Source organism: Apteryx mantelli, chromosome 6, assembly GCF_036417845.1.
Source record: "Apteryx mantelli isolate bAptMan1 chromosome 6, bAptMan1.hap1, whole genome shotgun sequence".
NCBI lineage: Eukaryota > Metazoa > Chordata > Aves > Apterygiformes > Apterygidae > Apteryx > Apteryx mantelli.
The window spans coordinates 43,962,281-43,989,347 of NC_089983.1; the positions used below are offsets into that span (position 1 = coordinate 43,962,281).

Genomic DNA, 27,067 nt, shown 5'->3' on the forward strand with positions numbered 1-27,067 from the left:
TACAGTGTGCCACTGGCTGTAACAACAAAATATGTTGGTTAAAACTCCTTTAGTCTCTTTAAAGTTCAAAACTTAGTAAATGTTCAAGTAACTTTTCAGTACTAATAACGTTACATTTTGATCCACCCTTGTGTATTGCCTTGTATATTTTTGTCTTACAAGTCACTTCATTAATGGTATCCCAAAACAGTCAAAGCATTCCTCTACCCTCTCCTTCCAACTCTGACGATTACCGAGTCCTCCTTGTATGGGTTTCCAAGGATATGGGTTCCCTTTTCCCTTTCCTCTTTTCCACAAAATGTTGAACTTTCTCCCTACTTCTGATAGACAGAAATGTCTAATCCCTTCTTACCTGGTGAGCAAAATTTTTGGACTGTTCTTAATTCCCATCTGGGAGATGTTTAGGCAATGTGTTTTATTTTCCATAATTTCCACTCCTCTTTGGAGTTGCTCCGAGATATATTTGAGGACTCCCCTTTTTCACTTCCTATATTGTGATGGATATATTCTCATCCCTTTCTTTCTGCCCTTTTGTTTTTTTTAGCCTTAAAATATGCGTTTTTACCTCCTCTGGTCGGTATGCTCCATTTCTTAACGAGGATGCCATTTTTCTTCTGCAAGTTCTTTGTTCTGCTCTGAATCATGATCTTCCAGTGCATGCCTTCTGGGGGATTAATGTGTCAAATTGGAAACGTGGCATCTGTTCAATAAACTATGGAAGGAGTTTCAGGAAGTGAAAGATGTCAGGGAAGAGTGCTATTTGCACAGTGCGCCGTCGTGTCCTTGGAGTGCTAGCTGTCGTGCGAACCACCAGCTCCGACTCCTCAGAAGCAGTAGGTTGGTTGTGCAGATTGTTAACATTTAAGACTGTTACCATCTTGCATATTTTTTGGGAAAGGACTGGGTTGTTGCAGATAAGCTGTCTGTAGCAGTTGGCTGCCGGGTATGCGCTATTTGACTGAGTGCGAGCCCTGCCCTATATTAAACGAGCACTGGTTTTCAAATGTATGCCTCTATGCTGGTGAAGCTGCAGGAGCGAAAAGATTGATTTACTCTAAGGAAATAAGAATTTAGGGACTTTGATGCTTAAATCCTGATGTTCTTTGGTTTATGCAAATTGAAAAGGAATAGGTTAGAATGTGTTAGTCCTAAGAAAACTTGACTAGGACCATAGAGGAAAGATAACTGATGGTCAGCAATGGCATGAGAAAAATCTTGTTTGGCTGGCTGATGATACAGCAACGGGATCATCCAGCACGAAGACGAGTTGATCGAATTCACCAAAACCAAGTTCTCAGAGGGAACCCCCCTTCTCCCCTGCCCCAAACTAAACCAAAATGCCCAAGCATCTGCCTTACCCCAAACTAGTTAGTTATTGTTGGTGTGACCTAACTGGCTAGAAAAGATGAAAAATATACCTCTGAAGTGCAAAATATATCAGGCAAGCCTGCGTCAAATTTATATTGCTGGGATGCCGAGTTATTGATCTGTAAGCTCACCAAACACTGAGCAGAATTTACAAGATTAAAGTCACATAATGGAAAAATAAATATATAACAGCTGGCTTATTCAGGGGAACCCTTTAGAAGCAAGACAGCAAATCTTATTCAGTTCTTTGGGGTGCTTGACGGTATTGTTTAAATGTGCATTTCAAAAATTTGAGTTCAAATCCATTAGGGAAATGCAACCTGTGTATTTTAGAGGTATAATATTTTCAGTTCTTTCATGTCTAGAAACTAATTAGAGTGAAGTGAAAAGAATACATACAAAAGACTTTGACAGTGAAAAAATGTGCCTTCTAAAAGTACCTTTAAAAGAATATGCCTCTTTTTGTCAACAAGCTATTTGATATGACCATGAAATATTTATCTCATCAAAAATACATTTATTTATATAGCTCGCTGTGGTATGCGGCAGTTCACATGGTATCCCGTCAGTTCACATGAGATACTAGGTTTTAGTTCTGGTCTTTATCTTTGAAATCTGAAAAGTTAAAAGCATTTGTAATTTGTGGTTATTTCCTGCCGCAGGATTTAGATTAATTTTATTCAGAACCATGATGATTTGTTTTGCGTAATTTTGCCTGCTGTTACCACGAGGAGGGCGAGCTGCGCTGTGCTCAAACACCACGCTTGATTCGGCTGAAAGAGCGCGAGGGTTCGTCCGTGGCCGCCCCCGGCCGGGGCACGGCGAGGGGGTGCCGAAGCCGGTGCTGGCGGGGCCAGTTCTGGAGCGGGACGCGTTAGAGCTAAATCAAGCTTAGGCTCTCGGGACAGCGGTGCGTGGCCCCGGCTCTGCCGCTTCCCGGACCCGAGCGAGTGGCGCCGTACCACGAGCGTGCCCCAGCCCAGCGCGAGCCGCCTCGGGGCCGGCCGTGCCGCGGTGCGTCGGGGACACGTCCCTGCGTTATAACTTTACTTACTGGTGGGTCTTACTGTTGAATGAGCGAGGAGCGAAGTTCAAACTCCTACGCGGCTTTCACGAAGTATGTGCCCACCTCTGGGTTTTCTTCCCTTTTTATTCTGTGGCTTCTCCCACCATCTCTGGCAGTCTGTTGCCACCTCCAGGGATTTCCTGCCTCTGATGGCCTTTTCCAGAGAGCAGCGAGCAAGGTGTGAACATCGTACAGACTCCCTTTCCCCTCCTCCCGATTGCCCTTATTGGCACCCCCGCATCCCTGTTTCCTCCGCTCTTTTTCCTGGACACTCTTAACTTCTCTTACCACCCGTGCTCTGGTCAGTGGGGTGAGTGCCCAGCACGGCACCGGCTTTGGTGTGACAGCTTGCCGCCTTTGCTCTTGCCGTTGATATTCTGTACGAATTCTGCCGCAGCAAAACAAGAGGAGAGCCCAGCTGGGATCAGGATCCCGCTGTACAACGGAGTATATGGACACAGGGAAACTTCCTATTCACTGAAGTGCTAATAATCTATGTCGCTTTAATAAAGTTGCAAACATCTTTATTGTTCTGAAATATGTTAAACTGTTGTCGCTCTTGGCAATCTGCTATTAACCTTCTTTCATGCTGTGATTAGCCTTCTATTCATACTTTGTTTCCTGTCTATTAAATAGATTTTAATTGATAATAGGACTTTAACTTTGTGCCTTGTGGTTTCCAAACTAATTGATTCTTTTTAGAAGCATAAACCCCCCTTTGCATCAGGTGTAGGGTGCATTAGGCTTTTTTAATGGAGTGATGCAGCAGGCTAGGACTGGTGCCATTTGCAGGCTAGCTAAATTGCATTCACCAGTTCTCCTTTGTCTAACCTTCCGTTTTCACTCTAAAAACAAGTCTTTTGGGTAAAAGAAATTACTTTCAAATGTTGTGCTGGTTAATCCCTATTATGTTATACACAGGTAGGTGTTTTTATAACACAATTCACTCCCTTGTGATTTTCTCAAGTAATTTCACTTCATATTGATCCAAGAGTCCTTGGTTCGTAAGTCCTGGCACAGGCAGTAAGAACATTTACAAAGATACGCCATTGCTTTCTTGAACCCTGGTAATAATTTGTCATAGTTTTGCCAAAAGATATGGTAAATATCTGGATTTGTTGCCTTGAGAGTTGAATGTTAACTAAAACAAAGCCTGTGTCCATATAGAAGAGAGAGTCCTGATGTTCTTTACTTGCATTCTAGGTGTGTTAGAGATATTTAGAAATGTCTCATATGGCTGTTAATATCAGAAGTATGTTTTTTGTTCTAAAGGGGAAATGAAGCTAAGGTCCAGTGATTTACCTCCTGGAGAGTGAAAAAATAAATTTGAAAGGAATCACTGCAACCAAAGTGTAGTTCTTTATGTCCTCTCTCTGTCTGACCATCATTGCTTTTTAACTTAGTATTGGTATGTGTGCCTGCAAGTATGAATATATGTGACTATATTTACAGGTAATTTATTTATTGGCTTAAAAATACATTATGCAAATAATTGTATCAGAGCTGGTTTCTTCTTCCAGTCTCCCCCAAAATCAGTACGCAGGACCACAGTAAAAATATATAGGGAAACAAGATACTTTAGAACCCAATTTATTATCTCCTGCTGGTAGCAATAACTGGAAAATAACAGCAAATAGTATGATTCAAACTTCAGGCAGACACTGGTGCTGGGAACAGCTGTAGTCACATTTATAAAGGAGAGATTCAATATAACAGCTATAGAAATGTGCAATGTTTCAGAGGCTCCCAGATTAGTACTTGATTGCTTTTTCAAATTTAGTCTATAGATTGGGAATAAAGGATTTTTAAAACATATGAACAAGTGAAATAAATATACTGCTACTTGAATCAGAGATTATTGCCTCCCCTTCCCACTCTTCCCTTCCCTGACTCTTGTTTCTACCTTCCTCTTTACCCCCCCAAAAACAGACGAATATTTTTCCAAAGCACATAATTTCATAAAAAGCACTCTTTCTATGTGATTGTAGGAAAATGCCTTTACAAAGTCAATTACTGAACAAAATCAGAAGGCTGTCCAGTATTTAAAGACGGGTCTAGCAGCTCTGTTCATTTATCATGGGCATGCCCTGAGCTGTGTTTCCTGACCCTGTGCAACGGCGCGTCCCCGTGCCGGCACTCTCTGCCTTTCGGGACGCTGCTATCTGTGAGAGTTTTGGAATTTAAAAGGTTCATGGAAAAAGATACAGTATAGTTAATCAAAAAAACATATTTATTAGAGTATGAAGAATAGCAATAGTCAGGAAGATTCTGTGGGGAATGAATGTTGCTTTTTAAGAACGTTATATGACTCATGCGTTATTATAAGGAGCTAAATTAAATTGAGACTGTTAAGATGAAGCTAAAAAGAACCAAAGCTGTGTCAAAGAGAAGGTGAAGCTTGAGAAATCCTATCGCTGGCCAAAGGACTGAAGAGAGTGATTGCTAGCATCTGGCCAGGCTCATGGCAAAGCAGGCAGCGTTAGGACAGTCGGTTCATCCCCGACTCGGGCGCTGCGCTGAAGAAACGCACAGACCTTTGTGGAAAGACGTGACGGCGTTGGCACGATGCGGGGCGCCTGCCTCGCAGCGCACGCTGGGGGGCTGAGCCGGGACGTCGTCCCAGCGGTAGTGCCGGCGTGCAAGGTGTCCCCGCACGGGAACGCTCGGGGCGCCCGAAGAGGAGTATGAATGCAGCGCTCCTCTGCCCTGGTTCTTCCTCTCGGCTTCAAAACCTCTCCTCCTTTCCTCCTCCCTATAGCTTTATTGTAAAAAAAATGAAGACATGGTCACAAGGCTGAAAGCAACTAAGTTTAAGCAGGTGCACTGACAAAAGTCACATAAGCTTTTAAGCAGAACTGGTGGAAATCAGCTGATGGAAACAGGAGTTGCCCATCAAATGGCTGATGAAGCCAAGGAACTCTTTTCTAGAGAGCTCCTGCAGTCCATGTGGTCACTGTTTCTCATTGGAAATAGAGGCTGTTTATAGCAACTTGTTTCTTTTAAACGATGGTATTGTATACATGCTTATTAATGCAGCCTGTTCCTTTTTGTTCTCTCTTGTTTCTGAAGACTTTCACCGGAGGATTGTAGTCAGTGCAGTGGGAGTATAAACTGGCACAGGCCTAGAACATGTTAACGATATTTCATTAAAATAATCCCATGTATTTTCTAATTTACTTGTTTATAGACTATATAGAACTACTTAGGCAGGTGGGAAAACAAGCAGTCTAACTCTAGTGACAATTATGCTGTTGATCCTGGGTGATCATAAGAGGAAAAGAGCTCCCAGTAAGAGACTTTAATAGGAATCAGCCCAGAGGAGAAAGAGGAACTGGAAACTGTCCAGCAGAGAAAGGAAGGTAGGGATTTCCTCCAAAACAGGAAGGAGTCTTCCTTGGCCTATCAAAAATAACACGTCCCTTCAACTTGTTTGTTGTTGACTTTCCTTTTTTTTTTTTTCTTTTACTCAAACTACAATTCATTTAAAGCACTCTAGGCACCATTGGTTGTAGCCGTTCAGTATCCAGGGCTGGAGAACCAGCTGGCTTTATCTAATGATAAATTTTATCTAGTGATAAAACAATTAATTAACTTTTCTTTATTAAATTAATACAGAGAAAAGGGACATTGCTAACAATGAAACCTTGAGTAGAGCAGAGGGGGACTGGACTTGATTCTTTGAGTTGACTATATGTTCTCAGATGTATTTTCTTTCATTTCTGTAAGTCAGCTCTCCAAAAAACACTACACAGTTTTGCAAAGCTTAATGCTGAAAGGCAGGTTAAGTGATGCATGAGGCTTCTTGGTAAAATAAATACTGTTACCTTTAAAACTCTAATATTTATCTCATTCTGTCCATCACTTGCACAGTCTCTAGAAAAGGTCTGTTTACATTAGCATTCAGGTGAATTGGATTTATGCTGACTTGTAATCTCTAAATGATCATGTCAAAGGCCATACAGTGTCTCAAAAATTGTTCAGAAAGTGGTCTTTTTACTAATGTGTTCTCTTTCAGGTCAGAATTAAATTTCAGCTGTTAATATTTAATCCTGTTATTCTGAGGAGTCAGAATCACTGGTCTTATGTCTCAGCTTCAATACTTGCAGGTCAAAATTTATTGGGATTTTGAGCACTGAGATCGGGGGGGGGGCGGGGAAGGGTGTTTCTCTTTAAATGATTCATTTTAAGGAAGGTAGTAAAACATCAGAAAAAGAAAAGATTGATAATATTTTGGGCATATTTTAAAAATCCTTTTCAAGTTGGTTCTATGCATGGAAGCAAAGAAAAATAGACATTAAAAATAAAAAAAAAAAAAGAGGATAAAGCAAATTCAGTAGCTATAAAAATTAATGAAGTCTTGGTAATACCATGGCAGAGTAAACTCAAACAAGCCTTTGCCTTTTGAAAGACTGCTTTGATATTGATTTATCTAAAGAGACAGCCAAATTCAGCCCATAATGTAATTAAAATGCAGTATCATGTAATGACTCAGAAGACGGATTTAAGAGTCGTCTTCCTTCTTTTCCTGCTCCCCCCTCACCCCCCCCCCAAAAAAAAAGTTAAAAGGTGAGAGAAATAAATTGAGAGCAGAAATCTCTTATGATAACCGGATGTACAAAGGGAACTGGCTTTCGAATTTATAGTTCGTATCAATGCAGTTGGTGCTGGGCGAAGGTTGGGGTCTGGCACGGAGCTGAGCCTGGTTCCCGGTAGCAGCGTGAGCGTTGGAGGTTCCCTCGGGACGCCCCCGTGCTGCAGCGCCCTGGGACGAGGTCTCTGGAGCCCTGTGCATTGGTCAGAACAAAATCGCATCTTTTTCTTTCCCCCTTAGTTACTAGACCTGTTGATGGGAAGCTGTGCCTGGGCCCGGTCCCCGCCGCCTCCCAGCTGTGCAGCGTCCCGTGTCCCTCGGAGTGTGCCGTTTCCTCCTGGTCGGCCTGGGGCCCCTGCGCTCCCGAAAACTGCCACGATCGCCAGGGAAGACGAGGTGAGGATTTCTCTTACGGCACTGCGTGATCTGCAGCGAGTAATATTATGATAAGATTGCAGAAGCAATGGTGTCAAATTCTATGCTGGGAGCTCAATGTATTTATTTTTAAATTAATCTCCTATAGAATGAAACTCTTGGATGTGCATACAGAAGTGGAATATTACCTTTAAAAGGTTTTTTGCAGTTGTTCTTGAAAAAATTGGTAAGATTTTCAGCCCGATTTAGGTCCTTTTATCCTACGCTGAACTTGTACAAAGGGAGGGTTTCTTGAAGTAGCGACTGCAAAGCTCCGGACTGCCTGGCTGTTCCTCTGTGGTCCCCATCCAGCCTCGCCAAATGCCTGGCTGTGCAGGGGAATGCTGAAGGGAAGCGGGAGGGAAGGGAGAGAGTGTCAGAATCGGCCCCGAGATACACTGTGCAGCCCTGCCAGGCTGTAGTTTAGACTGACCTGCGCGTTTGTTCTCGTTCTGCTTTTTGTTTAAATACTTGGAGTAAGAGCGTGCAAATATTATTTAAAACCCCCTGGATCTTAATTGCCCAGAGTACATGTTCTTTGCTTGCAAGGCTTTGAGCTTCATTACAGAACTTTTCCTTCAGATAAAAAATATGCTGAAAAGATATTATTGGAGTACGTGTCAGGCAATAAGTATTATTATTTGGTAATTATGATGTTTTCAGAAAATAATACATGTTTCTCAAGTGATTAGAACTGGTCAGAATTTTTCAAATTGAAAAAGATTAAAATACTTTTTTTTGATGCAAAGGTTTGCAAAGCCTTTTCATTTTTAAATTGTTTTGAATGATTTCTTTTTCCTGGTTGGAGAATCATGAAGTTCAGTCTGTTGTATTCTCTGGAATGTTCATTTTTTATTTTGTTCTCGGTTTCATGGTTACTGCATATTTTCTTCTGCCTTTCTAATTTCTTGTCATTTCCATAACAAAACTTGCTGAAAGACACTTGCATATTAGTTCTGCATTTTGTACAGCAATATGACTTTTGGTTTTATTCAGAGGGACGTAGATTATGTAAGCAATTCTTTCATTATTTTTGTAACCTTTTTCTTCCACTTTCATTTGAATCTACCAATTTAATAAGATGTCATCTCCATGAGGTCTCATATGCATTATGTATCACAAATCCTTACACCATCATAAGGTGGAATACTAATTTCTTGCTAAACTGCTCTGCTATATCTCAAAACGAGTCTTTTCATTAGTGAATTCCCTGGCAGAGTATAGATGCCTTTTATATCTTCAATTTCTTATGTTTCTCTTTTTCTTTTTCCTCTAATGTTGTTGTTACCTTAATATCTGGCTGCTTTGCTATTTCCTGTATTTGGAAATGTGTAAAGTCAATGAGAAGGAAAAGAAATGCGAAAAATTTGTGCTTCTGGAATTCTTTGCTCAACATTAGGTTCTGCATGCCCAGACTGTGGGCACATACAGCCAGATACCAATCAATTCAGTAGTTGCAAGTGTTGTACTCTTGTTTGTGTTTATATCCCCTAGGTCCGCATGCCCTTTATAGTCCTCTTGCTAGCAAATTACTGGTATGAATATTTTTTTGCAGTTTTAAAGTTAATTCAGTTTCTCTTTTTCCAGGCTTTAGAATGAGACATAGGCATGTGATCGCAGATCCTGTGGGCACTCTGGCAGGTTGTCCACATTTAACTGAAGCTATTCCTTGTGAAGACCCAGCATGCTATGAGTGGATCATTTCAGAAGGAATATGTGTGACTGACCATGGAAAATGTGGGCTTGGAAACCGCATCCTGAAAGCTGTATGCAAGAACAATAGAGGTATGGAACTGTATCATCTTAAAAGCCCCATATTTTTTGTGCCTTCCTTCAAAATGTTTTTTCGTTGAAGAGCAATTGCAATTATTTGCAATAGGTCCTCACTGAATTTTTATGAAACCCCCAGATTTTGGTGTTGACTGTGATGTTCACCAAAGTGTAGCGCTAATACTACCTGGGATTTTGCTTGGAGGTTTCTGGGCTTCCACTGAGGCCAGAAGCACTGTGACCATTAACAAAATTAGTCTGGACCTTTTCATTTCTTCTAGCCTGAGTTTTTGGAGTGCATTTGAATGCTTATCTCGTTATAACAACCCACTTACAAAATCATGCTAAGGAATTTGTGCTGCCAAAATTAATACGAGAATTAGATGTTATATAAATGAGATGACTGTACTGAGTAATACTTTACTTACTTGGCAGCAGTTTGAGACCTGCAGCGTGTTCAGTTTACAACTTGTTAATAATGAATAAGTACATTTTTACATGACGTTTACAAACAGCCAGCAAGAGCTTATTGCTCGTACATGGTTTGAACTTCAGCCAGAACCTTCATTTCTTGATAAGGTCAGTGTTGTCAGATCTTTAGATTCAATTACATCAAGCCCAATTTTGCAGTCCTTAGTCACACTGAGACTGTACTGTCATCTCAAAAGAGGCAAAACTATGGAGCTTTAGAGCCTAATATTATATCTGAGATGGAGAATTCTTCTCTTACATGGTGCTTAAACTGATCACAAGAAATAGTTCCAAGTTGATAACAAGATGCGTTAATTGGCAAGTGGTTAAAAATAGTTCCTCGTTTATGAGGCATTATTAACTGACAGAATTAAATAACAGCAGCTTTGCCTGAAGAGCAAAGATTCTTTTGAAATGCATTAAGAAATATATGTAGTTTTCTTGTAAGTTTGTGGAAATGGAGCAGTGTCTTCAATTGTTACAAAATGACATAGCCAAAATCGAGTAGAGGGAAGTCACTGAGTTTTGTGCGAGTGGTGTCCTCAGATCTGTGATCGCAGTTGTAGCTCCAGTTCTGCAGTGACGTGCGCAGGTGGATTCTCGTATTGCTGAGGAGCACCGTGTACTTTGCTCTCCAAAGCTGAGCCAACATCCGTTTCTGTGCACTGACTTGAGACACTGAAGGAAAGCAGATAGCACGGCAAATGCTCGCTGATCTTTGCTCAAACTGTTCTCTCAGGTTAGGGCTCCTTGAGGTGCCATGCCTTTGAAGTGCGTTTTCTTTAGTTAGTTGTTCAACAAAGTACTTTAAGTCTCACAGTACCCTTTTCACTATCATTTCTCTGTGCATATTTAGTTGCAATAAGCAATGTTGGAACATTCTCCCCCTGCTCTCCCCTCCCCAGGGCAAATACTGTCACTATACTCAAACATTGTCTGCTTCTAATTTAGAAGATTTCCCGAGGAAATATCCAGATCACTAGACAGATTAGAAGCATCGGTTAATATTACTTTTAAGCTTCTCTGAATCTTTAATCCAGTAGGACAGGACTGTCAAAATCCTTAAAGTCAAAGTTGAAAATGTCAATTCGTTTATCCTTCTGTCAATCCAGTAATACTAATTGCTTTGTTTATAACCTGTGCTCCTTCCATAATGTTCTCTTAACAAGATTCCCACTGAAATAATTGGTATATTTTCCAGGATATAAACTGGAGTAAACAGCAGAACTGCATAAAGTGTTTTGCTTGGGATAGTTGATTAGTTGGTAGCTGGAAGCTGATAGCAAATCATGAGAAACTGCAAGACCAATCAGGTGTGGGTAAAACAGCAAAAGGGCTATGGTAATGCTCAGCATTTATGCAGAAGTTCAGAACTCTGTGCAAGTAACTGCGCTGTTGAAAGCATTTAGGGTAGCTGCTTTATGTGCTGTTTTCGTTTACTTCAGTGTCTTTTGTAGAATTCAAATCTATGTCCTAAAATCCAGTCATTTCTGTAGCCCTTACCATAGCATGGTTACTCAGTGTTCCCATTGGATGCCTAAAGAGATAAATAATACGTTTCCTGGACCCTGTTAAATGACAAAATCCTATGTACCCTCTTCTTAACAGCAGAGTTCATTTGGGGCTGGAGTATGTTGATTTGGTAACTTGATGCTTCTGTGTAGCCCTGCCTGCAAGACATCTTCCTTTTCCTGTTGATGCCAGACTTTTTGGCATGATGCTCTCCTCCTATTGCAGTCTGTTAGTCGAGTTGCCTTTAGAAGCTGGAAGGGGCTAAGCTGTCCGCCCGGTTCGTAGCAGGTAGGCTGCAGAGCAGCCACACGCAGCAGCTTGCCACCCTTCCCCATTCTCCACTGAGCTCCCAAAGCACCTGCCCTGATAAGGGGGTGCAGGGGGGGGAGCAGGGATGGGGGCTAACCACTTTCTCTAGCTGAGACTGCACCTCAGGAGCCCCCTGTAACATCCTTCTTTTCATTTCTAAAGGCTGTTTCTCCAAAGCCTTCTCTGTCAAAGCAGTATCTTTTTTGCAAGGGTTTGCATGGATTTCAGTGGCATAGCACACTCTTCTACTTCCACTTAGTCAAGAGGTATAGAACTGGTTTTTGTTTCTTAAATGCATTATTGTAGGCAGAATTTGGGTCCATAATGAAAGGGCCTCCATAGTGCACATGGTGCACACAGCATTTTTTCATGGCGCAGCTGGAGCCTATCGTTTATGATTTGCAGCAGATGGGAACGTGGGAGGACTGAAGAGACCATGGTCTTCTCATTGCTCTGCGACTGCCAGCTCTGCCTGCTTCCATCTAGTAGTATCTCTAATCTCTGCTGATAAGTCACTGGGACTTGTGCTGGGGTTGTGAGAAGCTCTTAGTGTCTGGTCCATGTTCCTTGAGTGCGCCTCTTCTGTAGGGTCTGAAGGCAACAGTATAATGAAAAGGAGGCAAGGAAATTATGGGTAGAATGGGAAGGGAGCTGTGTCAGGTGCTTCTTCCAAAGTTGTTCATTAATTAGTTACTCAAATATTGTGATGGACAAAAGATACTTTGGGGAAATCTGTGAAGCCAAAAGACTAGCATGGGAAAGATGGATGATGGTACTGATGGCTAGAATACGTCTGATGAGGTGCATGGACGTATAGTTCAGATCAAAGAATGTATTTGAAAACTGTTTTTTTTTTTTTGTATTCGCAAACAACCCAAGAATTGTTTGTGATTTTTCTCAGAGTTGATTTTAACTTGTTCGACAAGGAATTGAATAATCTCCTGTTTGTAATGTATTCTTAATCAGATTGTTGTGAGTATTTGACATTGGAAATTTGGACAGTTTTGATTAGAACTGAAAAACATCCCTGTGCATTGACTGGATGAAAATAACTCTCTGAAAACTTTCCAGTTCACTTGCTTTCCTTGAATATTGTTGCTCAGTAGATACAAAACCACAAACACGGTCAAAACCTTCTCATTTTAAAAAGCAACTGGATAGTAGCAAAAATGTGTTTTGTTTCAGTTTTTGAAAATAGAGACCATAATTGTCTTTCGTGTGCTGTGCCCTTGTGGTGGCTGCAGGCATCTTGAGTAAAGCGCGATAAAAAGAATGCAACGCTTCAGTAGTCTGAAGAAAACAGAAGATTATAATAGAGTAGGGATTGGCTCAGGGTCAGCAGGTAAAATGTCAGTCCGAACAGGAATTGGTGCACCTTCATAGGTGGTTTCCCAGTCTTCCCGTTTAGATGCTAAGAAAGACAACTGGAATCAACATATAAATGTTGTTTGGGTTCAGTCTGATGGAAGAGCGTAGGAACCCTCTTTATGATTATTTCACATTTGTATTAGGCTGTATTAAAAATAGGTGAGTAGACTGAAACAAGATAAATGTTGAACCAAACTGATTTTCAGAACTGCACACTGTAGCCACGTAGCTTGTGAGCAGAGCAGTGAGGAGTCCAACCTGGGCTCACTTAGGATGCACACTTAACATACGTTAAAGAAATATAACAATAAATTCCTGAAATAACAAATACGACTCATACAAATAACAATTCATTTTCCAAGCATTTTGTAAATGTTTCTTACAATACTCTAAATGAAATCTCAACTATCAGCAATATTTTTAGATTGTAAAATGTTATTATTCAGAATCATATCCAGAAGTCATCAATCTATTTTGTTGTAATTCCCATGTGATCGTTGGTTAATTTGCTTCTGGCTGTTCTGATACCCAGCAGAGGAGGTATTAGGAATAAAGTCAATTCCTCTGTGATAGTGAATAACCTAGTGTCCAAATAATCAAAAATATAAATTTATATCAAAAGGGACTTCATTTTTTTTTTATCAGTAGATCAGCAACAGAGTTTAATTCAAAGATACTCTCTGATTTTACTGAATTAAGGTTGTTTTACTTGACTTCTAGTTAATAAATGTAATCAAGGAAATATAATGCAGATTAGTAATAAAACAAGAATCTGGCTCTCCAAAGCTGCTGAGTGATTGCCGTTCCTTTCTACACAGGCAGCTTGGGTGTCTGGGTTACTTTACTTTGAGGGAATTTAAATTGCTGGGTTGTCTTCCTGTTGAAGAAAGTGTTTAATACCTTTTTTTTTTTTAATACTGTTAATTAGTTTTCCTTTTATTCATCTGTGTAACCTCTTTGGTTCTAGGCAGTCAGCATTTAGAACATGGCACTTGCCAAGGAGGCAGCTGGGTTTTTTTGTTTTGTTTTGTTTTAAGCATTAGTCAGTTCACTGAAAAAAGTACATTTGGGATGAAATACATCTATTCCCAAATTTTGATTCAATTTGACAATTTTTTCTCTAGAACTGGTGAAAAGATTTCATCGAGTCAAAATGTTTTCTTTCTTGTTTTTCTGGATTAAATATTTCATGTTTACCTTTTTGCAAATGAAAGAGACCAACTTTAAAACTAAATTAAAAAAAAAACAAAATAGAAGAGGATATGAATAATATAAAAGCAAAATATTCTTTTTAGATTGAAACAAACGTTTAGCTTTATCTTGAAATTACTTTTTTTCCTAAATCCTCTCCCAGTCTCTTTCCAGTCTACTTTTTTTCCTTCTGCAGTTTTTTCTTTCTTTTCTTTTTTTTGCTTCAGTGCCCGAACAGAAACCCATTATTCACACAATGCTATTGACAGAGCAGACACTAAAATCCTGTTGGAATTCAAGCAAAGAGTAAAGGGAAGTAAGGTAATCAAAGCAGTGTTATTTTAAGATCCAATATTGTGTTCTGCCAGAGCCTGACAGTGAAACTCTGCACTTACAGAAGGCTGAAGACTCTTTGGGGGTAGAATATTAATAATGCTGTGTTTAGCTACCTGTCTGTGCTTCCATTTCAATCACGTTGTATCTTTTGGTCCCCCAAAATGGTCGTCTACAGAGACAGCTTGCAGCGCGTATGCCGCTCAGTACGGAGCGTCGCAAGAGGCCTGAGCATTCACGGCAACTTTGCTTTTGGTCTTGTCACTAGCCTAGAGTAATTACATGGAAAGTATGCATTTGACTTTTTGGAAATCGAAAATATGAAACAAGCATTTACAAAGTCTCTAAAAGTGCTCTGAGTTCTTCAGAAAGAAGACACTCTAAGTACAAAACCTGGCTGTTTTTAATTCCTGATTCAATGCATGAAGCTAGCAGCTTTCTGAAAAGTTCTGATTTAATGCAAATCTCTGCAAAGTCCATGTCCTTATTTGAGTTGGAGTGAACTCTTGATTTTTTCATGTCATAATGGATTAGTGATGCAGAATAAATTTGCAGTCTGTTTAATTTCTCAGAAAAATGATGTACTGTGTTAAATTTACTGAAAAAAAGTTTTAAATATGTTTTTTGCCTTGTCAGAATAAGTTTTTACATCCCCAGTGATACATAAGGTTCAGTGACACCTCACAATATACCATGTCCAGTAGTACATATAGATTTGTTTATCCTGTAATAAGAACAGCATGAGCGTAGACTGTGATCGTTCTTTATTTCAGAAACTAAAATTTTTAGAAACCAAAGAAGCAATTTTGTTTGTAAAATTAAAATAGTTGCTTTCAAGTTAACATGGAAATGTACCTGTCTTTAGTCTGACTATACCTGGAGTAAGAAAAAACATTTGTTTTTTAGTAATGTTTTTTTTTTTCCAGATCTGCCTATACACTGAACATACCTGGGAGGGCTTTAACTTACTGGGGAGGACAGATGAAGAACGCGCTTCTGGTGATAAGGGATAAATGAGAGAACAATGTATAGATAAAAGTCATATGGCTCAGCCACTGGATTAGGAACTGTTTGTCTCTGCTTCCTAAATTATTGTGATTCAAAAAGACTGTACAATGAACTGTACACTTTTTGGATAAAATTTGTGTTGTCAGCATTAGCGTGACAGAACTCACAATGGGAGTTTTGCCTGAATAAGGTCTGATTAATATGGGTACTCTACAATATGGACTATTCATGTAAGTGCAAACTGGAGACTTGACAACTTAGGCTGTGAGATTTGGAATTACTTCGTAGGGAAAGGTAAAATTATCCAATTACCCAAAACACTTGCAACACACAACCAAAAAAATAAAACAGGAACCAGATAAGTCTGCAGGTCTAAGACCTAAGTCTGCAGGTTCAATTACTGTTGTAGCACTTGGCCTCCTGCACCAATTGCTGATTCTGCCCCTTAGTCTGTGATTTTCCCCCACCCTAGCTGTTGGAGCTGTTGATCCCAGCACATCATGTTTTGTTAACTGTTGGAAACGCAAATCCTGACAGGCAATGTGCATGGCCTTCTAGCAATTAGGTAGAATCCTTACTTGTCATTCACCAGGCTTTTTGTCTTCCAAAGGATGTAAAATTGGCCTCTCTTTATTTATTTATTTTTTTGAAGACCTAGTCTTTCTAATTAATAAGCTTAGGAAGCAGAAGCTGATCATTTTAGTTCAAAATGCCCTTTAGCTTTACATTGTAGAGAAAAGTTTTTTGTGCTTTTTGGAGTAATTTTACCTAACAATGACCCAGGATAATTATGCTAAACTAAAAGTGTCTTTAAAGAACCGTTGCACGTAATTTCTTAAGTCATCCCTAGGTGGTGATTTAGAAGATCACCACCAAGCAGAGAACACAAGTAACTCAAATGCCTTCATATATTTCGCGTATAGAGGCTAGGAGGAGGCGGCTAGTGGACTGAAGGCTTTTGATCAGTTTGCAGCAGTGATGGAAGGTAATATATTGCAATGTAGCAGCAAGGTTGCTGAGTGTTTCAGAAATCCTCAAGAGTGGTGTGGGATTTGTTCAGTAGATTTGAGGCTCTTTTTGTAGTCATGAAAACTGACCTGTTCTTTGAGCAGACTGGCTGTTGAGGATTGCTACAAGCCAGGAGGAATGGATATAATTATGTCCATCAAGCCTTACCTCTCAGCAGCTGGTACGGTGACAGGTATTTGATATCTCCTGCTGGAAATGTTTAAAAAGACAAAATGCAGATTGTGACCTGTTCTCGGGATGGTGCATTGACAGTTGGAGGACAGGCACCATCAAGAATTCAAGTGAACTTACTGTCTTTGCATGCTCTACTAAAATTGGTGTCTGCAGAAGAAAGAGGGGATCAGCTTTTGGTTAATTTTAGGGTCAGTAACTTGCTGAAAAATAAGAGCAGGGGCATCCAGATCGTACGCTTTCTTTGCTAAGTCACATTTTAATAGCTTAATTCGTTCAAGACTGCAGCAAACATATGGCCCACAAGCCAAGGAGGGCAGAAACTCAAAAGTCTGTACACAGTCCTTGTAGTAGCTATACTTGCATCAATACCTGTCTCTTGGAGTCAGGCATACTGTGTCAAAATACAAGGTGAAGTATCTAATGGTGGGAAACTGGAAGGGTTATGGGCTTGAATCTGGAGGATAACCTCACGCATACTTTGATTAGTTTCCTTTATTTTTAAAAGTGAGTAAGCTGCATGATTTCCAGCTGCCCTGTGGTTATGCTTTTTCCAAGTCCTGATAGTCATCCCGAAAGCAGGTATACTCAGTACCCAGCAGTGAGTTTTGCTCTGTGTAGCTGGCAGACAGAGATACCAGCAGAGATAGCTGATCCTAAAGGAAATACATTGAGTTGATTAGGCATATAGCCAGTTTTCGTCCTCTCTGTGCGTATCGATAGAAGGTATTAGATCTACTTGTGAAGATTTTTATTTATGCCGGCCGAGATAAGTGTGAGCTTGTGGTGTGAAGTGCCTCACAATTCGCTTGTGTGAATTTCTGTGCAAAAACAAGATCCTTTTCAGTATCTGGCGCTCCTTGTTAGTACCTAATGCGTCCGAAAGATATTTTTCAAGACTTCAGAACAGTGTTAAAATGGTGAAGGCAAAGGCCGTTTCTTCCCTGTGGCTGTTTTGGTAGAGAGGAGATGATATTTTCAAAGATCCAGCTCCCACTAGCATTAGTGGGAGGGAACAGCAGGTGCCGGTTTTTGTGAAACCAAGCTTGTAACGCTTGCAGGTTTGGAACAATGGTTCAAGATAGCCCTCTAAGAAATGGGAATTACAACATTAAGAAAAGTATAAACATCACTCATTACTGCAAGATCTGTATTGCCCTTTTATGTTTTAAATGTTATGGAATAAGTTTGACATAAGTTGATCTGAGTTTGTGATAAAGGTTACTTAAAGAGCATGGTGTGTGTATGTCCTGTAGATCTGTTACACTGATGCAATGGGTTTGAATCCACTGTATAAAAGGATTAATATTTGTATATTAGGCTAGTTCAAAATGTATAATTTTAAACTATTTATTCAAAAAGTGCTTCTAAACCATTTTTTTCAGGTCAAAGGGGTCTTTTTTTCAGTCTAACTCCTTTTTTAATTTCCCAATTACAAGACTGAAGTAGTTTGTTGTATTTTAAAACAGCACATATATTTATAGTTAATTTTTTTTAAATTGGAAAACAAACCTTAAAAGAGATTTTTTGCCCCTCACAGTATATTGCAGAAAAAATCCCATGTTGCTTAAATGAGAAACAAGAAAAATACCTGTAAATGCAGGTAGCAATCCTTGTTTTCTCAGGGAAACTGAGCATACAGCATAAAATACCTTTTTGGCTGTTTTCTTTGAACTAAGTATAACTTCACATGTATGTTGAGTTCATTTTCTTTTTAGAGATTTATTGCATTGCTTAGGGAACACTGATTAAACAAAGGGGAGATGTAAATGAGCAAGATAGGATCCTTTTTGAACTCTATTTGAAAATATTTAAATGGTAGATAGAGGACAACGACTAAAATTAATTCAAAGACTAATATTTGTTTACGGAAGAGGAAGGAGACTAGAAGGATCATTTTGAAATGCAGTATCAGGGGCCGAATTCTTCTAGAGCTGTCACCTAGCGATGGCTGAAGTTACCGGGAGGAGTACATGGGAAGGGTGAATCTCATCCAAAAAGGTTATGATTTTTGGAACCAAACAAGTGAAGAATTTCACTGCCTTTCTTCTAATGAACGGAACATGGAGCATACATTGATATTTTCCTTACTTCTTGTATATCAGTTGATAACATTTGTGTTAAGTCTCTCAAAGACCCAGTGCAGTGCTCACAGTAAGAAGTAGGATTGGTTCAAGACATGTTTTTTTCCTTCTCATCCCAGGTTGTCCTTTGGGTCTGGGAGAGGGCAGGCTCTACAGTTAGCCCTAGGGACAGAGAGTAAAGCAGACTCTCCAAGGCATTGTATGCTCTAGTCCCATCCTCTTTGGTTTGGATATGTGAAATAGCGTGAGGGGGTCCTCTGAAAATAACCAGTAGCTCTCCATGATGTTCACATCAAGGGTATTTTCATCTGGTTTCATCTGGTAGAGCTTTGATAGAGCCTCTTTAGACAACTATGACACAGGGCAAATCACAGAACTTCCTCAGGCTTTAGTTTCCTGTCTGTAATACCCCCTTGAGATACGTGGATACAACGCTTTCAGGTTGTGCAGGCAGAAACCTTTCATTGAGGCAGCTGTTACGAATTGTCTGTATTGAAGGGGCAGGCGACCGTTTGCAGAAATGTTCACAAAATACTTACTTTTTAAAAAATAAGTGAACTAAGAAAGGTTGATGTTCTAGATATGTGTGGCAGCTGTCCTCCCCCTGTGCTAATCCCGATTTCCCCACCATGCCCTCAGCCGCCTGCCTGGCCGTACTGCTCTTCTCTATCTCGTAGCCCTTCCTTCCCGCGTGCCGGGCAAGCAGCTCGGGGCACTGGTGCTCCGCTAGCCGCTGTGCAGCCAGCAAACAAAGCACAGCAGGTAACTTCTAAAGATGGCAATGACTTGAGATGTTCTCCACTATTCAGCTGCTAGTTAAGTAGATGTGTAAATCTTTAAAGGAGCAATTGCTCTGTCAAATTTGGTTTAAATTAGTAAGCAGTTTCAAAAGTTTCTGGGGTTTGGCAGATGGTAAACAGCATGATGGCGTATGCTCATGTCCTTAGGAAGACAAGCTAAAACAAGCCAAAAGACGGTTTGTAATGCACTAGAAATATTTTTTTTATTCTTAATAGATGAAAAATCTGCTTCAGTGGATATGTTTGATGAATTGGTAATGAAAGTTATTTTAATTAAGACTTTTTTCCAGGAGAAATACTCAAAACATTATAAAAGGTTTAAAGTCAACAGAGGATCATTAGGGTAAACAAATGCCTGGCTATGTTTTATTGCATTCCCTATGTGAGGACTAGGAGGCTAGAATCCAAGTTACGATATAACTCGTGAAAGAAAAACAAGTTTCAGAGTGAGTTAATTGCATTTCGCATGAGGCAGGATTGTTTAAATTCTAGGAATTTAATCTCCCGAGGTAATATGGAAGGGAATAAACTAAACCTGATTCTGCAAACAATGTGTTTTCAGGATTGCGATCAAGTTTAGTGGTGAATATCCACAGCAACAGACTGCAGCGTTGGTAGCCTTTGTGCTTCCAGCTGCAGAAGGGTTTGGCGCGTGCGGAGACGGACGAGGGAAGAGGTGGAGGCGTCGGGGCGGAACAGGGAGCTGTAAGCAGCCTGCAGGGCTGACGTGCTCTGTATCCGCTGTTCCTCAGACAGTGCCGAGGAGTGAAGCCCGGGTATTTCATCCTGAATGCTATTGAGTGAAAATTAAAGTATTGCACTTTCTTTCAGTTTCTTCTTATCAAGCTGTTTATAAAGTAGGCTGATTAAAACAAATTTAGTTGCTCGTTTTGAGGTTAACGGGTGCTGGAAGTGAAGGCTCTTCCCTTCAAATAAAATGTTTTGACAAACTTTTCATCAGGAATTCAATAGATGGAAACTTTGGACCAGTTTGGCACTGAAGGGATTGGTTTTGGGGCGTGTTGTTCTCTCATTTTCAAAGTAGATCTTCCTCTTAATTCTAATTAAATATTTTAAAGCCAAGATACTCTGTTAGGCAGCAATTTGCACTTTGTCAGGTGGTCCTAATGGAAAGAGAAAAACATCTACTAAAATAGTAGAGAAATTGCAGAGCAGTAGAAATGACCGTGGGATGCAGTTTCTAACTGTTAGTTAATACTTGTCGGCAAAATTCCTGCTGGATTCAGTGCTCTCTGTGGGAATGGAGTCAGATCCTCGTATAGATCGTGGGCTGTGCAGAGGCACAGGAGTTCAGTGGACCTAGGTTACAAGATTGAGTTCTTAAGTTGTGACATGAAGTAATGGGCTATGAACAGCCAGAAAAAGGAAAAATTTCTAATTCTGCTGAGACTTGGAAGCCAAGCTATTATTTTAAGTATAGATTACACTTATCACATTTATTTATCTGTGTTGGATCTCATATTTATTAAAAGGGAGCTTTTATAAACTACTGGAGTGAAAGTGAATTAGTGAGTTGAGAAAGATTAGCTCTTTGAGAAGATTGAGAACAATTTAAATGCCATTGTTCAGTGTTTTTCTTGCTTTTTGTCTGTAAGAAGCACATCTGTAATTATCTGAAACTGGGTACTGCCTTTGTTTAAAAGAGTTAAAAAAGTAACAGGATAAGATTTTTCATAATTCCTTTTCAAATAAACAGCCTGTTCAGTTTGTATCTTTAGGCAGTTGGCCAAGGGAACATATATAAGAGGTGAAGTTTCTTTAGAACTGAATCATCCCATATTGGTGGGATGCCTTTTCCAGTTTTGAAGCCAGTTCCTCCCATATGGTGCAATTTTAATCCATCCTTTTACCATAGTTCTGAGAACCGGTGAATTTTTTTCAAAAATTCCTACTGAGATGTGGGAATTGGACGTGTTCAAATCTGTCCTGGGAGCTGTGGTCTGTATTTTACTATCAGTTGTCTGATGACGGTGTTGCCATATGTACCCTTATATTGACGCAGCAATCACCAAGCCCAGAGCCAAAAAAAAAAAGAAACAAGAAAAATGACTCAACATGGGTACTGGGTCAACAAGTGCACAACTGAAAAGCGGTGCTTTTTCCTTTCATATGATAAAATAGCTATAAAATATCAAGTCTTTTTTGTAGAGAAAAGCTGATGCTCCAGTAGGACTGGTAAGCCCTCATAAATTGTAGGGTATACTCTTAGGCAGTTCTTTTAAAGTAGCTATGTCAATGTTTGAAGCAGATGAGGGACAGGGGTTTTGCTGCCTGTAATACATGGCAGAAACCAAGATGATCCCATAAGCTGGAATTCTGTTTTTGTTATCAGGTGCAAAATATAATGAAGCAAGAATTCCTCCTGGTTTCACCAGATCTCCCGTTTAATACAAAGTTAGCTCTGTTCTGTTGTATGTTTAGTGCTGTGTCAAAGGAGAGTAGAGCCAAGAGGGCATTTTGTTCTTTTTCTTGTTGTTTACAAATAAAGCTGACTGATTTGGTAACTGTCTTGGAAACTCACTGAGGCTGTAAATTTAGCAGAGAGCTCCCTGGGCATGCATAGATCTAAAGGTAATAGTTTCTTGCCTATCAATAAGTAAGTATCTTAAGACCTTTGCTTTTAATGCTATATACAACTTAAATCCCAGGAAAATAATTCTACTCCTGCTGCTCATTTATATCATAGTAGTCTGCATTAATTCAGACTAGGCTACATCTTTTAATACATTATTTATTTAGGTCTTCAAAATGTCTGTAGTACGGCATGTGGTTGACAGAGCATTTTTTTGTATGTTAATAGTATATGGCAACCTGTTTTCCCAAGATGCTTAAATAAATGAATGTCTTGAAATAAAGCTCTGATTTAAAAAGCCCATTTTTTTTCTGTTGAAACTATACCATCCCGCAGCCTTTTGCTGATTTCTCTTCTCTACAATTGCCTGTTTTTAATAGTTCTGAAAGGATCTTCGATTCTTTACTTTTTTGTGCAAGATGTACTTAGATGAAGGGTGAGGTACTGAGCTCATATCTTCTGACAGTTCACAAAGCTTACAAATAAAAATACATGAGGGCTGTGTAAGCGAGGGTAAAGCAAATGGTGTACAATGCTCGGAAATGAATGAGTCCTGCGAATGAATATTGGCATGTACATCTTCAGCCCCGTATTAAGATTAAAGCGAGTCGTCTGGGATACGATTGCGTAATTGCTTCTGTGAGTGATTTGGAGCTGCTCTGTAATAAGTTGTGAATACTGTAAGCTGACCTGGTTAATGGGATATTTACTAAAGGAATATATTTGTATAGTTTAATAGGAGGATGTTTGAAAAAATTAGCAGGATGGGAAAGAATGGCTCAGGACAGTCGTTTTGCAGCAAGCACTGGAGCTGGAAAGAGACGGTGCCGGGTTTGGAAAAGGCTAAGGGATGCAAAAGGAAAAAAGCACCATGGGCAGATTAAGCTTTTCTCAGGAAAGAGGGAGTAAGTGGCGCGGTAAGACACGGTGGGAAGAACGCGAGAAGGATGTTGGACCTGTTCAGCTCAGAGGGGAGGAGACCCTGTTGGCGATGCGCATGCGTAGCCGATTGCTCTCGTAACATCCTTTTTCCCCTTGCCACCAATGACACTACGGAAAGGAAAGCGCCGCGGCCGCCCACGCTCACCGAGACTGTTTGGGGGAGCAGGGTCTCCACGCTGCCGGCTGCGGCTTGGGGCCTGCGCTCGCGGGGCTGCCGGGAGCTCCCAGCACCCGGGGCCCTCGCGCTGCCCGAAACTCCCGTCGGGGAGCAGGCCACCTCCGGCAGAGCCTTCCTGCTAGGAAGGATGTTTGCTTCTCTTGGCGTGTCCTAGCTTGGAGAGTGAGGTTTTTGGGTTGGATCCCCTTCCCGTCCCGGCGGGGCCAGCCCAGGGTGCTGGGGGCAGCACTGAGGTCCGGGCAGTGCGGAGACGAGCTCCGAGCGGAGGCAGCCTTCATCCTGTAGTCGTGACAGCTTCATTTGCTTAAATATCTGTTTTCAAATTTAGCTATTTTAAGTACCATAGACTAAGATAATTATTTCATGAAGTAGTATTATCTGCAAATTAACCTTGGATCTTTGGGTAAGTTCAGAGAGAGAGAGAGAGAGAGATAAGGAATTTTATCACAAATTGCCAGACTTCTTGAGTTTAATGTAAAGGCCGTGGCAAGTAATACATTTAAACTGCATCTAAGTAGAAAAGACCAGAATATTAAAGTCTAAAAGCAATAAACATTAATTTATGCAGAAAGTTTTTATTTTTTTCTCCTTCTGGTTTATATGTTCTCTTCTCACACTGTCATGTAATGAGATTATATTCTGATTTAAAAAAAGAAAAGTAAAATGTTTTATTTCAGTAGATAAAACATAGCTTTTTAAAAACATGGGCTTGCCCTGTGTTGTCTTGAACTAGTCATACAGCCTTCACTTTGTTCAGCATGGTTGCTGGACTAACAGGTTGGAGAGAAAAAATCCCCCTTACATAGACTTTCAATTGAGATACATATTTTCATTTTCAATGACAACTAATACATTTCCTGTAATTCCTTTCAAATATTCACTGGCAATATTTCCAGACATATATTTTGAAAGTTAAATGCTTTAGGATTTATATACTATAGTATGTAGGTAGGTCGGAGTAAGCTAGTAAGTCTGTATGGCCCACTTCATTTCAAGAGACTGGTTTGTATCTCGGAAACAGTATAGCTGTGATAGCACAGTTATATTATTAACATATATTAACAGCTTGGTTAATGAACTCAGGTTCTCAGCTCTTTGCTGGGCTAATTAGCCCAGGGTGAAGTGCTGTGCTAGAAAACTGCTGTTGCTGGCTCCAGAGCTGGCCTGGGTGTCGTTGCACAGCGTAGGGTTTTGGCCACCTGTCCAGAAACATCTCTCTCTCTTTTTTTTTTTTTTTTTTAATGGGCTGAAATTGGCATGAGTAAAGAGCAATAATTAAAATAATATTCCACAAGGTTTGCATTTTAGTACAGCAGTTTGATTAAAATTGGATCAGCTTTTTCCTCTCCTGTGAGAAATATTGTTCACTTCATTCCTAATGAAGTGGAACCTGTGCTGTGATCAGTGTCGATGATGTCACTCTGGGCACCTGCAGTTCTTGCAACCCTCTACGTACTGCGGAGCTGGAATGGATATTTTTAATGGTAAGCTAATTAAGGGCTATCTGTGCAACTCGATACTAAGTCTTGAATGACTGTTCTTAATACTCTTTCTTCTGAGATTCACGTGACTTACGTAGGTTAGCTTGTTCTCTTAGTTGTAGGGACTTAATTTTCTTGGATGATGTGCCTTTGGATCCCTCAGTCATGTCCTTTGATGTTAATTTGGCCTTTGTCTGCATTGGGAGCTACCACTCTTCAAGTATCAACTCTTGCTGTTGAACACACAGAAAAGCAGGTATGAATTCTTTCCGCTTGTTTACGGACTTCCATCCTACAGCATTTCTTCTTTTTATACTCCAGTCTCTACTGCAGGCTCTAGTAATTGCTGGAGATATCACACATTTAAATCCAGCCTGAATGCCATGGAGTTTCTGGCTAGGGTGCATTTTGGATCCTATCAGTTCTGGAACTGCTCCCAGCTAAGCCAGAGCTTTTTAATACAGCTGCTTGTGAAGCCCACAGAATTTGGCAGTGTTTTCTGTCCAAATCAGTCTCTCAATACTTTGTTCCACCGTTCTCTTGTCTGTTGACTCTTTCAGTGCTTTCCCAAAATATCAATATCATCTTTGAACTCTTGGTGCATTGCTTCCTTGAAGGCTTCTCCTATTCCCTGCCAGTAACAGCAGCTGGAGGCAGTCCAAAGTAATTACTAACTATTTTGGAGACTTTACTTTGGCTGCCCTATCAAATATGTGCAGTGAAAGCAGGATTGCTATGGGGCCTCTTTTTTCTGATCAGGGCATCTCTGTCATCTGTAGGCTCTTTTTTAATTGGAAATTACCCACTCTTATTAACACAGGAGATACCCTTTGGTCCAAATTCAGACACAGAATAAATGTATATAGTTCCCACTAAAGAGAGAAGGATAGTCTCATCCACACACTGCAGGGTGAAAATTTGCCCTTTTGTGTCCCTTCTATTTCTCTTGGAGGAGAATTTCATTTTCCAGTAAAGGCAATAAATTTTTGGCTGCTCAGATAAGTGACTACAGAGGTTCATCATCAGAAATGGAGGAAATAAGCTTACTAAGAAGATGGATGGTGACAAGAGGAGTGAAAGTTGTTATCCAATCATTTGTCATGGTCTGAGACATTGAGATGTATGGGTAAGACCCCTAAAGGTGTATAAAAGTTCCTTTTCCAACAGTCAGCTGGTATGCAATAACTTACCTTGTGCAGTCAGCCAGTGTTATATGCCCTCTGAAAACTCATTTTATTTGCATCTCTTTATATACATAGTACATAAGCAATAACATGTTATATATTGCTGGGAAGTATCTATACATTGTCTAAATGTAACCCTATGATTGCTGAATATACCGGCAGACTTCCCTGGTGCTTGTATTAACTCCCTTTTCTCCCTCCTCTGTCCCAGTCCAGATGTTAACATTATCTATCTTCCCTGTTTTACTGATAATGTTCTGCTCAGGGATTTCTCCAGAGATTTTTCCCTCTGAATGCATTTCTGTGGTTCCCTGCTTTATAGTAGTTTTCCTCTAGTTCTTTCCATGTCTCAAGACTTCTTTAAAAAAAAAAAAAAAAAAAAATGTAGCAGCCATTAGGTACAGCGTCAGCTAGTGAAAAATTAGATTAAACATTCATGGTTGTAGGAGTGCTTGTTAGTGTGTATGTATTAACACTTCCTGCCAGATTTCAATATGTTGGAAGCTTATGTTGCTAGTGAGGTGACTTTAAAGTGTTTTCCATCTGTAGTGGAATACATTTCAACTAACTATCTGAGAGCGGTTAAAATCTTGCTATGCTTACCTTGTTTCAAGGAAACCTTTCCCATTACTTCTTAATATGTGAGTATTCCTCTCAAAACAAATGTGGTCAAGACCAAGTCTCTGAAATAGTTTCTTATCCTTCAGCAGAAAGCACTCTTCTGTTCTGTGTATATAGGTGACTATACCTTCTGGTACAGAATCTCTTGCCTTTGCCTTGCTGCTTAGTCCACTTTACAGCTGTAACAGTACAAAAATCCATGATTTTGGCTGCGTTGTTCTGTGTTGTTTGCTGTTAGATTCTGATCTACAGCTTGGATAGCTGACTTCAAAAGGCATGGGAAGATGATGCTTGCCTTGCCTCATTTGGGCTTGCGGTGGCACAGAATAGCTCAGGAAGGTTAATTTGATCAACTCCATTGACTTTGATCAACGCCGTCAGCTTTTGATTTAACTCCGTTAACATACAACCCTCACCTATTTCCCCCAGCCTGTTCTAGTATTTCACGGTCAAAAAGTTTAATCGGCTCAATGTATTCAGTTGCTGGTCTCTCTAGTAGCTGGCTCAGGAGGCTGTATGTGACTGCTGTTTACTCATAGACAGGGGAGTTTTTCTGTAGTTCAACTGAGAAGGTTTTAGTGGT

General features: G+C 40.1%; 1 protein-coding gene across 1 annotated transcript in view; it reads left to right on the forward strand.

The window, feature by feature from the left end:
• Window positions 1-27,067, forward strand: part of THSD7B (thrombospondin type 1 domain containing 7B) — a 219,498-nt gene that overhangs the window by 22,109 nt on the left and 170,322 nt on the right. The window contains exons 5-6 of the mRNA XM_067298639.1: window positions 7,266-7,421; window positions 9,027-9,224. Coding sequence (XP_067154740.1) covers window positions 7,266-7,421; window positions 9,027-9,224 — 354 coding nt within the window. The remainder of the gene's footprint in view (window positions 1-7,265; window positions 7,422-9,026; window positions 9,225-27,067) is intronic.